The 17,725-nt window shown below is 58.1% G+C and overlaps 1 protein-coding gene across 2 annotated transcripts in view; it reads left to right on the forward strand.

The window, feature by feature from the left end:
* The window catches only part of SIN3B (SIN3 transcription regulator family member B), a 44,857-nt gene that overhangs the window by 23,338 nt on the left and 3,794 nt on the right, over positions 1-17,725 (forward strand). The window contains exons 7-16 of one of the 2 annotated variants that reach the window (XM_018051353.1): positions 342-431; positions 857-975; positions 6,578-6,785; positions 9,016-9,132; positions 10,199-10,437; positions 11,075-11,258; positions 13,574-14,180; positions 14,338-14,507; positions 16,527-16,700; positions 16,988-17,080. In XM_018051353.1, coding sequence (XP_017906842.1) covers positions 342-431; positions 857-975; positions 6,578-6,785; positions 9,016-9,132; positions 10,199-10,437; positions 11,075-11,258; positions 13,574-14,180; positions 14,338-14,507; positions 16,527-16,700; positions 16,988-17,080 — 2,001 coding nt within the window. The remainder of the gene's footprint in view (positions 1-341; positions 432-856; positions 976-6,577; positions 6,786-9,015; positions 9,133-10,198; positions 10,438-11,074; positions 11,259-13,573; positions 14,181-14,337; positions 14,508-16,526; positions 16,701-16,987; positions 17,081-17,725) is intronic. The other variant, XM_018051354.1, reaches the window with a different exon arrangement.

The raw sequence follows: 17,725 nt of genomic DNA on the forward strand, positions 1-17,725 counted from the left end.
GGAGAAGACGTTTCTGATGCTATATCTGAGGGCATGACTCCCTTGCTATTCCTACTCTGATGCCCCTGCCTGATAGCACAAGCGCTCAGCCGCTGAGATTTAGATCCCAGATTGTGGGCAGGGCGGTTGTGTGACTTCCACTCTGCACTTGGTCCTGGAGGCCAAGGTGGGTGGTCCTGAGAAGTGCATCCGTGGGGGTGCTGGGCAGACCGCCAGCCAGCACCTGATGACGGTTCCTGCCGGGAAAGCTCCGTGTTGGCGATGTTGTGGCTCTCACAGAGATGGACACGGCCGCCTGTGAGATGCACAGAGCATCCATGGCACGGACTCTCTCTCCGCAGAAGAAGATGAAACTCCGTGGTACCAAAGACCTGTCCATCGCCACCGTGGGCAAATACGGGACTCTGCAGGAGTTCTCTTTCTTTGACAAGGTAAGCGGCGAGACCAGTGACTTCTGGGGCTTTCCTGGTCCGGGCTGGCCTCTCCCAGCTCAGATCTGAGCAGTCAAAGTGAGGAGGGGGTGGCAGGGGGCTGGTGGCGGGCAGGGGGCAGGAGGTGGCGAAACACGCGGGAAGCCTGAGCTCAGAGCCCGTGCCGCATCTGGGGACAGTCTGCCGCTCAGAAGCTGCATGGCTTCTCTGAAGCAGGGGCGGTCCAGGGGCTTCCTGCCCAGAGTCAGTGGGCAGAGCAGGGAGCTGGCTCTGGGCACGTGCTGTCTGAGTGGAGAGCAGTCCCCTGCAGGCCACAGCCGCCCTGCAGGGCCTGTGCCTGTGGCTCCGTGTGCGCCTGGTGGGGTCAGGCCCGGTGGGCTCGGGAGCGGGTGCAGCCGGCGGGGCCCTGACCCCTCTCGCTGCAGGTGCGCCGGGTGCTGAAGAGCCAGGAGGTCTACGAGAACTTCCTCCGCTGCATCGCCCTCTTCAACCAGGAGCTGGTGTCCGGCTCTGAGCTCCTCCAGCTGGTTGGCCCGTTCCTCGGGTGAGTGGCGCCTCTCCCCTCTTGCGTTTTGTTCTGCAAATGCCTTTCACCCGTCTTTGGGCTGTCGCATTTGGGAAACGGTATATCCGGTTTTTTCCGATTGTTTTAAGTTGGAATTGTTACGGACATCACGATAGATTCACCAGCAGTTGTAAGAAAGAACACAGGGAACTTCTGGGGAGTGTTCCCCGACGGGAACAGTCAGTGTCATAACCAGGAGGTTGGCTTTCAGACAGCCCACCCATCTTTCCATGTTCCCGTGTTCCGTGTGTGTATATGTACCACCCGAGAAGGCTGGTGTGTCCACTGCCACTGCCCAGGTACGGAGCAGCTTCAGAACCACAAGCAAGCTGGTGTTGGCCTCTGATACTCAGATCCGTATCCCTCCTATGCCCCAGTCCCCTGGCAACCCCTCAAACCTGTGCTTCTTCTCTAAAGCTTACATGGCAAGAGAATTACGTAGAGGCATACACTGTGTGTTGTGTAACCTTTCAGGGTCAACTTTTTTCACTTAGCGTTATTCCCTAGAGATTCATTATGATTTTTAAAATTCTGTCAGAAATTACCAGGAAGAATGAAATGACTGGTCAGCATCCCTGGTGCCCCAGGAGAAGTGCTGTTAGCAGATCACCGACCCACTTCCATCCCGTGCCGCTGCCCTGTGTGAGCCGCCCCAGGGCCCGGCAGCTTCTGAGGGGATGGCCCGGGTCTGGGGGCGCCGTGTGTGGGAAGGGGAGTGTGTTGGCTGCCACTGTGCTTCCTGCTCACCTGCGTGGTCACGCCCAGCCTGGGTCTGAGCCTCATCTGAGCCTGTTTCCGTGCTGTCAAAGGGATTATAAATACACCTATGCAGTTTTTCGAAAAGCTCCAAGTGGGCTTTGCGTGAAGACTGTCAACATCTCAAACCTGGTGGGTTCTCACTACACATGACGAGCTTCTTTTGTCACAATGTGTATGAGTTAGTCGCTAAGTTGTGTCCGACTCTTTGTGACCCCATGAACTGTAGCCACTAGGTTCCTCTCTCCATGGAATGCTCCAGGCAAGAGTACTGGAGTGGGTAGCCATTCCCTTCTCCAGGGGAATCTTCCCGACCCAGGAATTGAACCCAGGTCACCACCTGCATTGCAGGCGGATTCTTTACCATCTGAATCACGAGGGAAGCCTGCCTATTTAGGCCCCAAGACAACTGCAGGGGCCGCTGGGCTCTGGGGGCAGCTACCTAAGCCTTCCTAATAATTTAAAAAGCTTTTTAAACTTTTTTTGTTTTTAACGTAAGATAGAACCCGGGTCCAGGAAACTACGTAACTGAAGAATGGCTTGGTAAAATCATTTTTAGGCCAGTTCCCTTGTACCCATAACCAGTGTCACAAATGGAACTTTGCCAACCTCCAGGAGCCCTCCACGCGCCATGTCAGTCATGCTCCCTCCCTCGGCTGAGGGGTGGCCGCCTCTCTGCACTGATTGCGATGCAGCCAACCCAGGCTGACACCACCAGACACACAGCTCAGGCTCAGGCTCCGAACACGAAGCTGGTCTGGGTTTTGTTTCTGGTCTGTCTATAGGCCTCTGTTCACGTCTGGGTTCTCCCTCCAGGTCTATTCCTCACCACGTCTGCACTGGCATCCCCGTGGCACGGGTGCACTTTGCCAAATGCATCTTCACGGCCCCCACACCCCTCTGTCCATCAGGAGGCAAAGGTTTCCTCTCTTTCTGTGGTTTATTCACTCACGGCAAGCTGCGGAAGAGAGCGTATCAACATCTATTACAGCGTCAGGGTCATGAGCTGCTTTCCTTTCGCGTCAGGACCAGTTAGAAACGGAAAAGGGGAGCGGTTTTTTACAGCCTTCTGTGAACTCGAGAATGTAAATGCGTTCGCTGCGTCTCAGTACATTTTACAGCTGAGGAAACTGAGGCCTGAGTGGATAGCTCTCTTTCCCCGGGGCAAGCTCTCATGAGAGGCACTGTGTGGTGGTGGGCGAGCTCGGGGGATCAGACCTGGAAGCCGGCCCTTCACTCACCCTCTGTCCTCTAGACCTGGAAGCCGGCCCGTCACTCATCACCCTCTGTTCTCTAGACCTGGAAGTCGGCCCTCATTCACCCTCTGTTCTCTAGCCCTGGAAGCCGGCCCCTCACTCCCCTCTGTCCTCTAGACCTGGAAGCCGGCCCCTCACTCATCACCCTCTGTCCTCTAGACCTGGAAGTCGGCCCTTCATTCACCCTCTGTTCTCTAGACCTGGAAGCCGGCCCCTCACTCATCACCCTCTGTCCTCTAGACCTGGAAGCCGACCCCTCACTCCCCCTCTGTTCTCTAGACCTGGAAGCCGACCCCTCACTCCCCCTCTGTTCTCTAGACCTGGAAGCCGGCCCCTCACTCATCACACTCTGTTCTCTAGACCTGGAAGCCAGCCCTTCACTCCCCCTCTGTTCTCTAGACCTGGAAGCCGGCCCATCACTCCCCCTCTGTTCTCTAGACCTGGAAGCCGGCCCCTCACTCCCCCTCTGTTCTCTAGACCTGGAAGCCGGCCCCTCACTCCCCCTCTGTTCTCTAGACCTGGAAGCCAGCCCCTCACTCATCACCCTCTGTCCTCTAGACCTGGAAGCCAGCCCATCACTCACCCTCTGTCCTCTAGACCTGGAAGCCGGCCCTTCACTCCCCCTCTGTTCTCTAGACCTGGAAGCCGGCCCTTCACTCCCCCTCTGTTCTCTAGACCTGGAAGCCGGCCCTTCATTCACCCTCTGTTCTTTAGACCTGGAAGCCGGCCCATCACTCCCCCTCTGTTCTCTAGACCTAGAAGCCAGCCCTTCACTCCCCCTCTGTTCTCTAGACCTGGAAGCCGGCCCTTCACTCCCCCTCTGTTCTCTAGACCTGGAAGCCGGCCCATCACTCCCCCTCTGTTCCCTAGACCTGGAAGCCGGCCCCTCACTCATCACCCTCTGTTCTCTAGACCTGGAAGCCGGCCCCTCACTCATCACACTCTGTTCTCTAGACCTGGAAGCCGGCCCTTCACTCCCACTCTGTTCTCTAGACCTGGAAGCCGGCCCTTCATTCACCCTCTGTTCTCTAGACCTGGAAGCCGGCCCTTCACTCCCCCTCTGTTCTCTAGACCTGGAAGCCGGCCCCTCACTCCCCCTCTGTTCTCTAGACCTGGAAGCCGGCCCTTCACTCCCCCTCTGTTCTCTAGACCTGGAAGCCGGCCCCTCACTCATCACCCTCTGTCCTCTAGACCTGGAAGCTGGCCCCTCACTCATCACCCTCTGTCCTCTAGACCTGGAAGCCAGCCCTTCACTCCCGCTCTGTTCTCTAGACCTGAGTGTGGCTGCTGAGTTTCACATCAGTGGCACCACACTGTCAGGCTGGGCTTCAGCCTTCTCCTTTTTTAAAACTCAGCAATTGTTAGACCCACACAATCATTTTTAGTGACTGCATAGTGTTCCTTCACTTGTATGTATCGTGAGTTTCTCAGCAGGGTCTGTTTTGATGGGCATTTGTCTCGGTTTCTCCCTGTGGTCGGTGCCGAGGTCATGCTCTGGGACTGGGATACTCAGAGGTCTAGTTTGAGTCATCAGGAGGTGCTTCTCTGGAGGTTCTGAGAGTGCACACATCAGGCTGGTCCTTTCTGTCGGGTTAACTTTCTGGGCCTGCTGAAGATCTGTGAACACTCTGGAAAGCCGCCCAGAACGGAATGGCCGCATCACAGAAGTCTCAGCTGAAGTGTGGCTGGTTCTCTTGGGTCCTGTTCCAGTTTTATCCGTTTATTTCTGGCCGTGCTGGGTCTTTGTTGCCGGGCGGGCCTTTCTCTGCTTGCAGGGCACAGGGGCTGCTCTCCGGTTGTGGTGCTGAAGCTTCTCGTTGCAGTGCCTGCTCTTCCTGCAGGGCGCAGGCTCTAGGCCTGGCAGGCTTCGGTCGTTGCGGTCTGTGGGTGCAGTAGTTGCAGCTGGCAGGCTCAGCGCAGCGGGCTTTTCCTAGATTCAGGGACTGAAGCCATGTCTCCTGCGTTGGCAGGCAGGTTCTTTACACGCTGAGCCACCCAGGAGGCCCCCTGCTCGCCCACCTGGATCTGGCGCCCAGCTGAGGTGCTGCTTGGGCCGCGTCCCTCCCCCAGGTGGCCTCTCTGCACGTGTGAACTGCTCTCTGGGTTTGCACATCGCAGGCAGCCGCGGGCAGCGGTCCAGAGAGCTGCTCCCTAGTGAGTAGGGCTGCAGCTGGAGGTGCAGGGTCGCCGCCCTTCAGGGTGGTTTGCCCCGCCGTCACCTTGGACATGCTGTGCTCCTGTGTTGTCATCTTCCTTGCCTGCATTTCCATTGGCCTGTGGGCTTTGCTTGTGAGCCGAGTTGAGGGTGGGGGAGGCGGTCCTTAAAGGTGGGCTACAGCAGATGGCCGTCTCGGAGCACACAGCTAAGGAGGGGAGACTGCCTGACTTAGTCACAGGGCAGAGTCACCATGCCGGCTGTCGGCATGTCTGCACCCTTTCTGTAGAATTTGATACTCGTTGAAACAAGCCAGATGACGCTGGGGGTCAGTTGCCTTAAAATCTTCCTGTCGACATGCACGACCGTTCTGTTAGGATTCCTGAGAGTTTGTCCAGGGAGAGGGTCTTTCTCAGGAGGGAGCAGGGAAGCAGACTTTTTCTGTCAAGGACCAAGGGTCACGGCCACCCAGCTTCTGACACCATCATCCAGAAGCAAATACTGACAAGGACATACTCAGCGAATGGATGTGGCTGTCCACTGGTGAAACTGTCTACAGATAGGCCTGGCAGGTTGACCAGTTTGCCAGCCCCTGGCCTGGTGCTCAGCCCCTTCCGGTCCAGGAACATCGCCGACTCCAGCTTCTGCCAGACTGGGTCAGTCTTATCTTGGGTGTTTGAAGGGCCTCCCGGGAGTGGGGGGGCCTGGTTGGTGACAGAGGGGTGGTGGGGGGACAGTCACACACACAATGACTTGACCACGTTGGATGTTAGTTCTGCCTCTCACCCCTCCTTTCTGAAGTCGATTCTGACCATTGTTAACAACCTGCATCAACTCGAAGCCATTGTCTCCGGATCATTCTCAAAAGGCCTCAGGAGGCTGACTTTCCATTTGTCTGTCTTTTTTCCCTTAACTTTTAGGGCCTGTGCTGGGCCTTCGCTGCGGAGCATAGGCTTTCTCTAGTCGCAGCAAGTGGGGCTCCCCTCTGGCTGCGGTGCTCGGGCTTCTCTTGCTGTGGAGCATGGGATCTAGGGCTCAGGAGCTCAGCAGCTGCTCTGCAGTGTGTGGGGTCTTCCCAGAGCAGGGATCAAACCCACGTGCCCTGCTTTGGCAGGTGCGCTCCCAGCCGCGGGACCACCAGGAAAGTCCTTAGACTCTTTTTCAGTTGAAGTGAAGTTGATTTACAGTCTTATGTTAGTTTCTGGTGTACAGCAAAGTGATTCAGTTATACATCTATATTTTTTTCTCTGATTCTTTTCTATCAGATTATTACAGATCACTGAATGTAGTTCCCTGTGCCATATAGTAGGACCTTGTCGTTCATCTGTTTGATGTATAGCAGTGTGTATCTGCTAATCCCAAACTCCTGATTAATCCCTCCCTCCCCCGATCCCATTTGTCTTTGTTTCTGAAGGAAATTTCCAGAACTCTTTGCACAGTTCAAGTCCTTCCTGGGGGTGAAAGAGCTATCCTTCGCCCCACCCATGAATGACAGATCCGGGGATGGAATAAGCCGGGAAATCGACTATGCCTCGTGCAAGCGCATTGGATCCAGCTACCGTGCGCTCCCCAAAACCTACCAGCAGCCCAAGTGCAGCGGGAGGACAGCCATCTGCAAAGAGGTAGTGTCCCCGGGGGCTCCATCAGCCTACGTGGCGCCTGTGCCCTACCCGTCCACAAAACCCCTGTCACCTGTTCCGGATGGATGGAAGGGTGTTGAGCCCCCCGGGGACTGGGTGCTAGATGGTCCTGGGATGTAGCGAAACGGAATGCCTAGGCAGAGAAGATGGTTTCTTGCCCTGCTGGTGGCTCTGGCAAGCCGCAGAGCACACTCTGCCAGCACACAGGTTTTGGCTTCCTCTTCCATCCTTCAGACAGATTCATCTCTGCCGTGAGTCCGCTCTGTTCCAGGCTCACTGCCCTCAGCAAGTTTCTGTTCAGCTTGACCACTGGACGCTTTTTTGAAGTTAGTAGACAGTCTTACTGCATTTCTAGAATTCAAGAGTGGCTGCTCGATTCCAGGATATGTAGTCTGAGCAGAGCATGGCCCATGAACCACATCTGGTTCACAGCCTGTGTTTGTAAGTAAAGCTTTATTGGCACGCAAATGGGCCCATGTGTTTACATACTGCCTGCAGCTGCTTGACCGGAACACAGGCAGAGTGGAGTACAGGCGTGCATGGGTGTGCACACATATGCTCAGTCCCTCAGTCGTGTCCGACTCTCTGTGACCCTGTGGACCGTAGCCCGCCAGGCTCCTCTGTCCATGGGATTTTCCAGGCAAGAGTACTGCAGAGGGTTGCTGTTTCCTTTTCCAAGGGAGCTTCCTGACCCAAAGATTGAATACACATCTCCTGCCTTGCAGGCGAATCACCGAGCCATCAGGGAAGTCCCATTACCTTGCAGATATTGTAGATCTGGTTCCAGACCACTGCAATAAAGCAAATACCACAATAAAGCCAGTCACATAGCTTTTTGGTTTCCCAGTGCATATGGAGGCCATGTTTATGCTATACTGTGGTCTGTAACATTAAGCGTGCTATCAGTTCAGTTCAGTCGCTCAGTCGTGTCCGACTCTGAACCGCAGCACACCAGGCCTCCCTGTCCATCACCAACTCCCGGAGTTTGCCCAAACTCATGTCCATTGACTTGGTGATGCCATCCAGCCATCTCACCTCTGTCATCCCCTTCTCCTCCTGCCCTCAATCTTTCCCAGCATTAGGGTCTTTTCAGATGAGTCAGCCCTCCACATTAGGTGGCCAAAGTATTGGAGTTTCAGCTTCAGCATCAGTCCTTCCAGTGAACACCCAGGACTGATCTCCTTTAGGATGGACTGGTTGGATCTCCTTGCAGTCCAAGGGACTCTCAAGAGTCTTCTCCAACACCACAGTTCAAAAGCATAGTGTTATATTGAAAAAGAAAAACAACAACAGTATATACTTGATTTGAGATACTTTATGTAACTAAACACGCTGACCCTCCAAGCCTTCGGTGAGTTGCTGATCACTGGCCCCTATGACAAGTGCAGTAACCATGAGAAAAGTCTGCAGTGCTGTGCGAGTCGCTAAGATGTGGCGCGGGGACACAAAGTGAGCAGACACTCTGGAAAGTGGCCCTGATGGACGCACTCGGGGCAGGGTCCGACCTTCACGGTGTCTTTAAAAAAAGGTGCCATCTGTGAAGCACGATAAAAGGCTATTCCCCTGTAGACCCAGCAGACCCAGTGACCTGCACAACCTGAAATATTTGCTACCTAGCTCTTTATAGAGAAAGTTTCCCAGCCCCGAAGTAGCAAGATTTGTTCATGTGATCAAAGTCACGTTTTCTTTTAAAACCACTTTTAAATTTATGTCACCATTAGCACGGTTTGCTCTTCCTGGTGGCTCGATGGTAAAGAACCCACCTGCCAGCGCAGGAGACGTGAGTTTGATCCCTGGGCCAGGAAGATCCCCTGGAGGAGGAAATGGAAACCCACTCCAGTATTCTTGCCCGGCAAATCCCATGGACAGAGAGGGTCCTGGTGGGCTACAGCCTGTGGGGTCACAAAAGAGTCAGACACAACTTAGCAACAGCAACAAAATTAGTGAACTGAAGTGAAGGGAAAGTCGCTCAGTCGTGTCCCACTCTTTGCGACCCCATGGACTATATAGTGCATGGAATTCTCCAGGCCAGAATACTGGAGTGCGTAGCCTTTCCCTTTCCCAGGGGATCTTCCCAGCCCAGGGATCAACGTAATTTCCTGTAGAATCAGGATTGTTCCTTCTCCTTGGCTCGTCTGCACTGGACCACACAATAAAGCCCTCTGGCCACGGGACCCTGTCTCTCCAGTCATGGCGTTTCCTCTTGGCACAGGTGCTGAATGACACCTGGGTGTCCTTCCCCTCCTGGTCTGAGGACTCCACCTTCGTCAGCTCCAAGAAGACGCCCTATGAGGAGCAGCTGCACCGCTGTGAGGATGAGCGCTTCGAGGTGCGTGCGGCTCCGCGGCCCCCGGGGCCCCCGTGCTTGGCCCTGCCTTCCCTCTGGCCCCCTCTGTATGCCCTCCACCCCACGGGATGCATCCTGATGCTCCTGAAGCCGTCCAATCTCCTCTGGGGTGTCGGCGATTCCAGTGCCTTCCAGCAGTGGGCAGCTCCCAAGAGCCTCCCTTCTCTGCCTTGCTGGCCTCCAGGCTGGCTCCGCGATGCTGCTTTATTTTTCTTTTTTCAAAGTGTGCGTGTATTTCATTAACTACAGCTAGGGTCACTTAAGTTAATTTTTGTAACAGAAATTTTTTACTGAGACCTTTGTAGATTCACATGTAGCTTAAAAAATAGCAGAGTGCTCCAGGTGTCTTTGCCCCAGTGGGAGCGGCTTGTAAATCTCTGAGGCAGTGTCACAGCCGGGGTGTGGACCTTGACCCAGCCCGTGATCTTACTCGGATCTCCCTAGTTGCAGTTGTATCCATGTGTATGTGGGGTGGGGGGGGCGCGGGGAGGATCTTGTGCCTAAGTGTTTGTCTTGTGCATCTGTGTCTAGCTCTGTGGATTCTCTCCCCTGTGGAGGTCCGTGTACCCACCACCAGCCAAGACCCCAAACAGGTCCCCCACCAGTCGGATCTGTCACGCTGTTCCTGTATAGCCCCTTCCAAATCTCAGCAGCCGCCAGCCTGTGCTCCACCTGGTTCACTCTGTCCTAAATGGAAGCAGTCATGCGGCCGTAACTGTGGGGATTGGCTCCCCCTCCCCCGCACATGTTCTGGGGAGTCACTGCAGGCTTCGTGTACTGTGCATCCCTTCCTCCCTGATGAGGGTGACGTGCATTCGATGCCTGTCAAGAGGGCCAGGCCAGGGTCTGTCCCCCTCCTCAGATGGGTCTACCAGTGGGGAGGTCCAGGTAGCACCAGGGCCCGGATGTATAACCAGCCTTGCTTGTCCCCCGGGCCTGCATCCATCACCTCTTCCCCACCTCTGTCCCAACATCCCTTCTGCTGCCCCGGGCTCATCCCTGGGGGATGAGCTGACCCGCTGACCTCTTTCTGCCTTCCTGTCCATAGTTAGACGTTGTCCTGGAGACCAACCTGGCCACAATCCGGGTGTTGGAGAGCGTCCAGAAGAAGCTATCCCGCATGGCGCCGGAAGACCAGGAGAAGTTCCGGCTGGACGACTGTCTGGGGGGCACGTCGGAAGTGATCCAGCGCCGCGCTATCCACCGCATTTACGGCGACAAAGCCCCAGAGATCATCGAGAGCCTCAAGAAGAACCCTGTCACCGCCGTCCCCGTCGTCCTCAAAAGGTGCCCTCACGCTTCTGACCACACCGCCCAGGGGCTTATTACTGCTGTTTGTCCCAGGTGTAATCGTGAGGGGGCCCGTGGGGACTCAGGCTGGTTGATTGTGGTTTTTGGTCTTCCTTTCTCTCCCTGTTCCACCCCCAAGAGGAAAGTACAGCTGTCAGCGATTATTCGTGTCCTTCTCAAACATTCCACTCTGCACGTGATCATCCCTAAATGTGAAGAGTAATTATCTTAAAGCACAAACGGGACTGTGCTATATCATGGCTTGCCTTTTATTTAATCATACATTTTGGGGCCCTCCCTGTGCTGTGAACAGTTACTGGTTAAGTGGCTGCCCTGGGCTGGTTGCACGCCCAGTGCTGGGGCTGCAGTTGTGAGCGGCCCGACAGTCCCATCCACGGGGAGCGCAGCGGCTAAGGCAGCAGCTGCATGGAGCGTGGGCAGTGCCGTGGGCCGGGCCGGGGGCGCTGCAGGACAGTGGCGTTTGAGCGGCCGTAAAGCCGGCTGCAGCGAGGCCCCCAGCCGCTCCCACCACCCTCCATCCAGCACAGAGCGCACCCCTGTGCCTGCAGCGGGCCGTCCGGGCCTGGAATGGGTCCGTGGGCCTGGGGTGGAATGAGCCTGTTCGCTCCCACAGGCTGAAGGCCAAGGAGGAGGAGTGGCGGGAGGCCCAGCAGGGCTTCAACAAGATCTGGCGGGAGCAGTATGAGAAGGCGTACCTCAAGTCCCTGGACCACCAGGCCGTCAACTTCAAGCAGAACGACACGAAGGCGCTCCGCTCCAAGAGCCTGCTCAACGAGATCGAGAGCGTCTACGACGAGGTGAGGCCCCCAGCCGGGCTCTGGCCCTCCCGGCCTCCGGTGCCCTTTCCGGGCCGCGTGAGGATGGGAGGGGTGTCCCCTCGGCTCCGGGCCAACCCGGGGAGGTACCCTGCTGTTGTCAGCAGAGGGCTGATGACTCCGCTCCCCGCGCCTCGCCAGACCTTCCTTCAGGTGACTGGGGCTGGCAGCTTTCCTCTGCAGCTCGTCGCCCTGGGCCTCGGAGGGCTGCAGCCTTTGGGAGGAATGTCCCTTCTAACCCGTACTTGCAGGGCTTACTGTATAGTACTGTTACTGTCCCAGTTTTAGCAGTGGGGAAACTGAGGCACTGGAGCTGGCCCCTTGCCCAGGCTGGCCGCAGCAGACGAGGGCTCCACCTGCCGCCACCACACTGCCCTCTTAGTGCCCTGCCCGGCTTTGCTGTGGTCTGGCTCACGGGGCCTGAAGTGAGGCCAGCCCGGCCCTGGGCTCTGAACATTGCCTGTGGGGAGAGAGTTACTAGCAGGAGCCCGAGGCAGGAATCCTGGTGGGGGGCGGCTCACTGGGCGTTGGCTGTGGGGGAAGGGGGGCCACTGCTCGGTGACAGAGCCCGGGTCAGGGAGCAGCGCCACTGACCAAGTGCCCCCCCGGCCAGGTCACTTCCTCCCCTCTCTGCCACACGTAGTCCCAAGCAGCGAGCAGTGGGGCTTGTCTTACCTCCAGGCTCTCAAGTGGCCCTGCTGGCAGGCTCATCCTGCCCAGACCTCACGTTCCTCCACACGGCTGTGGAGACCACCAAGGGTGCTGGCCCCAGACCACCTTTCCTCCTGCCTCCCTGCCTCCCTCAGCCCCAAGGTCCACCCTGTGATCTGGCCTCTGCACTTCAGGCTGCAGATGCTTGAGGCCTGAGACTCCCACCCCCACCCCAGAGTCGGAGGCGCAGCCGCTTCTGCCCTGCTGCCGTCAGCGGAGACCCGCAGGGCCTTCCCTGGGGGCTGAGGGAGAAGGACCGGGGCCTGGTGCGCTTGCGTGTGCTGTGCCTTGCTGCTTAGGGCAGGAGACCCTTCTCCCATCATGTGGCTCACAGAGGACAGTCTGCGTCACGAGCTCCGAAACTTGCCCGGAAGATTCTGAAGGGCGTTTGTGACATACACAAGGTGGGGGCTCAGGAAGCAGTAGGATGGAGGCCACGCTAAAGAGCCAGGGGCAGGGCTGAGCTGCAGCGCCTGCAACCCGCCTCTGCCTGCCGGGACCCGCTCAGATGCTGCCCGTCCTGCCAGCGAGGAGGGAAGGAGGCCCGTGGATGCTGCGATTCCACAGTGGGTACGGGAGCGCATGAGTTGCCCTCCCAGAAAGTGAAGCCCCTGGCCAGGGGGCAGCCTGAGAGGCTCTGCCCCTCTTTCCCTTCGGGCCCTCGTTCCCGGGGAGTCTGGGGAAGCCCTCAGGGCCACTGTTGAGAGCGCCAGGGAGGGCTCGTCCTGACCTCGAGAGCTCCCTGCTCACAGGGACAGTGCACACGCTCACTTCTTCCCGGAACCTGGTGTGCTGCCTCTGTTGACTCATGCAGGGGACCAGCGTCACCAGGAGAGAGTAGGATGTGGGGCAGCCTGCGCAAGGCTGTGCAGTACTGAGGTTGTGTTTGGGCTTGCTGGGAGGAGAGTTGTTGACTGGATAAAGGTAGCAGCGAAGGGTGAGCCCAAGGATGAGGTTTTCCAGGGAGAAAGAGCCAAGGCACGTGTGAAGGTCTTGTGCACAGTAGGACAAGCTCAGCACCCTCTCAGCATCAGAGGAGTGCGGGGTGGCGTGCCAGGGCTAGGGTCCTCTCCTGAGTCGTGTGTGAGGGCCTAGGGCAGGGAACGGGGCGACTCGGGCTGATGGAGCTCCTGTGTGGCTCTGGACTCCGCGTGGGGAGTTGTAGAGTGGGCTGGTAGACAGGGACGAGCAGGTGGGTGGCCTGTGCTGGCACCAGGTAACGGGAACACCGTGGAGGGCTCGTGGCAGGTGGGGAATGGACGGTGGCGGGAGACGTGAGGGTGGTGTCAGCCAGGCGGGCAAGGCTGGAGGGGGCGGAACTGGAGCGGGAGCAGTCGCAGGCCTTGCAGGGTCTGGCTGAGTGTGAATGAATGTCGGTGGCAGAGTCCTGTGCTGCACTGAGCCTTCCTCACCCCCGGGGCAGCCTGGGGCAGCCGGAACTGAGTCATCAGATAGCGCTGCCCTCCTGCCCCCGGTCTCCCGGCACCGTTGGAGGCCTTGGTGGAAGGAGAGTGGCCTCCTCCTGGTCCCCGACGGGGCTTCTCCACGGGATCACTCCCGCTCCAGTGGCTGCCCTGTCTCCCCAGCACCAGGAGCAGCACTCGGAGGGCCGCAGCGCCCCCTCCAGCGAGCCGCACCTCATCTTCGTGTACGAGGACAGGCAGATCCTGGAGGACGCGGCCGCCCTCATCAGCTACTACGTGAGGCGGCAGCCAGCCATCCAGAAGGAGGACCAGGGCACCATCCACCAGCTGGTGCACCAGTTCGTGCCCAGCCTCTTCTTCTCCCAGCAGTTGGACCTGGGCGCATCTGAGGACTCAGCCGACGAGGGCCGGGCCAGCCCCCAGGGGCAGGCCGCAGACCCTGGCGGCGACCGGAAGAAGCCAGCGCCCGGGCTGCAGAGCAGCCCCCCAGAGGAGAAGGGGCCCGCGGGCGAGGCGCCGGCCCCGGAGCCGCAGCCGCCGCAGCACAAGCCCCTGGACGACGTCTACAGCCTCTTCTTTGCCAACAACAACTGGTACTTCTTCCTGCGCCTCCATCAGACCCTGTGCTCCAGGCTGCTGAAGATCTACCGCCAGGCGCAGAAGCAGCTCCTGGAGTACCGCACGGAGAAGGAGAGGGAGAAGCTGCTGTGCGAGGGCCGCCGTGAGAAGGGCAACGACCCCGCCATGGAGCTGCGGCTGAAGCAGCCGAGTGAGCCCCAGGGCCTGCCCTCTGGGCGCCAGGAGGGGAGGCGCCCTGCTGAAGCCTGGGGCGGGAGGTGGGGAGCGGGAGCCGCGCGCGTGCACCCCACGGCCTTCCCCGCGGCAGCCGTGTGAGCTGCACCCGAGTGACGGGGTGCCACCCGCAGGTGAAGTGGAGCTGGAGGAGTACTACCCCGCCTTCCTGGACATGGTGCGGAGCCTGCTGGAGGGCAGCATCGACCCCACGCAGTACGAGGACACGCTGCGCGAGATGTTCACCATCCACGCCTACGTGGGCTTCACCATGGACAAGCTGGTGCAGAGCATCGCCCGGCAGGTGAGCGGGCGGCTCCGCCCCGCCGGCCCTTTCCTTCCCTCCTGTGCTGTGGTTGGCCCTGTGGTGGGCAGCCTCTCTCCATTTCCAGTTGAGGTAGAATTCGTGTAATGTAAAATTCACCATTCTTAAGCGACTCTTTCAGTAGAACTTAGTGCATTTATAATGTACAATTGTTATCTGCCTAATTCTAGAACATTCCCGCCATCCCCCAAGGAAACCCCTCCCCACAAGCAGTCAGTCCCCATCCTTCCTCTCCCAGCCCTTTTCTGTCTCTGCGGATGTGCCTGTTCGGACATTTCTCACGGACGGACTCAGGCACCACGGTGGCCTTTGGCGTCTAGCTGCTCGCTCTCAGCGTTGTGTTTTCGGGTCCATCCACGTTGCAGCACATGGCAGTCCTTTGTTTTGAATGTTTATTACCTTGGCTGCATCGGGTTGTAGTTGTGGCACACAGGGTCTTCACTGAGCCTCCTGGTCTCCCGAGTTGTGGTGCGTGGGCTCAGTTGCTCTGAGGCACATGTGATCTTAGTTCCCTGACAAGGGATCAAACCCACGTCCCCTGCATCGCAAGGCAGGTTGCTAGCCGCTGGGCCGCCAGGGAGGTCCCAGTGCGCTCTTTGTTTTTATGCCCAAAGGGCATTTCATAGTGTGGATGGAGTGCATTCTGTGCTTCCGTTCGTCCGTCGGTGGACACTTGGGTGGCGTCTACCTTTTGGTGGTGGCGACCAGTGCTGCCGTGGACAGGCGTGTGTGCGAGGAGATGTCAGCGCTCCTGTTGACAAACCTTCCGTGAGGGGAGTTTAGCAACCTGTAAAGAGCCTTAGCTCACTTCTTAGGGGCCTGGCCATGATGTGCCTCAGCATCGCCCACAGCTGAACGTCAGCAAGAGGAAATTGGTCATGTAATATAAACAGCAAAGCCCAGGCGAGTCCAGTGTGGTCCTGGACCGTGGATCCTGCTTGGGGAGCACTCTTGTTTACCGTGACTTTGGTTTCCTGGTTGTCAAGTGAGGCTGTTCATTGTAAAGTAGGAAAGAAGTGGAGGAAAGAATCATGGCATTCTTCCTCCACTCAGATGCAGTCGCTAGAAACGTTTTTAACTTGGTATTGACCAGGGGATTTTCACAGGATCAACACCTGTGGCTGGCAGTCTGCTATGTAAGAGATACGAAACTTTTCCAGGCAGTAACATTTGAGTCTCGAAGGGTGTGTTAATGTCTTTGGCCTGTCTGGGCTGCAGCTCAGCGCACAGAGAGACGGCTCAGCTCCGCCTGACCCTGCAGGCCAGTCTGACCTTTCAGCCTCGGCTGTTGCCAGTACTTGTCTCTTCATAAACTTAAAGGTTTTAAGTATGTTTGTAGGTTTTAAAGGACTTATGTTTGTAACTGAACCCTGTTGCTGTTGTTTAGTCGCTAAGTCGTGTTCAACTCTCTGTGACCCCGTGGACTGTAGCCTGCCAGGCTCCTTTGTCCATGGGATTTCCCAGACAAGAGTATTGGAGTGGGTTGCCATCTCCTTCTCCAGGTGATCTTCCCGACCCAGGCATCAAGCCTGCGTCTCCTGCGTTGGCAGGCGGCCTCTTTGGCACTGAGCCGCCAGGGAAGCCCTGTAACTGAATGTCGGGAAAAGAGAATCCTTTGCTGTCACGGTGATTTTCAGTGATGACCACACCCATTTGGGCACGTTTTTGCTGTACATTTCTCATACCCAGGCAGAGTTTGCTGGTCTGCTGTGACCTGGTCTGCTTTGGTTAGCTTTGCTCTTCTCTGGTCTGGCTTGCCCTGGTCTCGTCTGGCTTGCTCTGACTTGGTTTGCTCTGGTCTGGTCTGGTTTGTGTAGCCTGGGCTCGTTTAGTCTGGTCTGCACCTGGCCTGGAGGTCGCCCTGCACAGCCTGTTGGACAGTGACCTTCACCCCCTAGCTCGTGGACTTGGCCACGACCCCTGTGGGCGAGGCGGGGGCTGTGCCTCCCCGCTCCTGGGGGGCTCATGCCCGGCACCAGCCAGCTCTTCTGCCCGCAGCTGCACCACCTCGTGAGCGACGACGTCTGTCTGAAGGTGGTGGAGCTCTACCTGAACGAGAAGAAGCGGGGCGCCGCGGGCGGGAACCTGTCCTCCCGCTGTGTCCGGGCCGCCCGGGAGACCAGCTACCAGTGGAAGGCTGAGCGGTGCATGGCCGACGAGAACTGCTTCAAGGTGAGGGGCCAGCCCGGCTCAGCCCCGCACGAGGCCGGCCGGGGGAGGGGGGCTGCCCACCACAGGAGCCCAGCGCCCTGCACGGCTTTCCTGGGACCTCTGGATGTGGCCCCAGCCCCAGAGGCACCACCGGGCTGGTGAGATGGACACCCAGCAGTGGTCCCTCAGGAAAGGTTGAGGCTTGGAGGCTGGGGAAGCGAGGGGCATTGATGACCTTTCGACCTCATCCTGTGCCAGCCTGGGCTGTTCTCGCAGCTTCAGGCTGTTTGTCCGCTGCCCTCCCCCAGGTGATGTTCCTCCAGCGCAAAGGGCAAGTGATCATGACCATTGAGCTCCTGGACACCGAGGAAGCCCAGACCGAGGACCCTGTGGAGGTTCAGGTGAGGACTGGGGACCGCACTCGCAGCCCCGCGCACACCTTGGGGCCAAGGGCAGCTGCAGGCAGCGCCCGTCGTGTTGCTCCCACCCCAGGAGCCTGTGCGCACACGGGCCATGCACGAACGTCCACGAGAGAGCCTCTGCTGGCTGAACACTGGCCACGGAGCCCCAAGAGGCGGTGGGCTCTCTAGGTGTTCCCTCAGAGACCAGGGCTGTGTCCCAGGGCAGGAGGGCCACGTGGGAGCCAGTCTGGCCTCTACCCAAACCCTGGCTCCTTCCACCTCCGGCTGGTGCCAGGCCATCTCCACGGTACCCGTGGCCAGCCTGGTCACTCAGACCCCGTGGTGTATGGCTGCTGCACACCTGGTGCCTGAAGCTCAGAGCTCTGGGCGTCGCGCATCACCAGGCGAGAACGCTCCTGGCCCACACTGACATGCACCTTCCCCTTGGTGCCCTTGAGCCAGGAAGCAGGGCCTGGAAGCCTCCAGCTGCCTTCACAGAGCTGGGGACACCGCCCCCCACAGCCACCCGAGTGCCCCTCACAGCGTCCTTCACAGGACTCACTTTCCGTAACAAGCAAGAGTGAGGGCCTGCACACTCTGTCCCTTCCAGACGTTTCCAGCAAATGTGTGTTCGTTAAGCTTGAG

This window comes from Capra hircus, chromosome 7, assembly GCF_001704415.2.
Source record: "Capra hircus breed San Clemente chromosome 7, ASM170441v1, whole genome shotgun sequence".
Lineage (NCBI taxonomy): Eukaryota > Metazoa > Chordata > Mammalia > Artiodactyla > Bovidae > Capra > Capra hircus.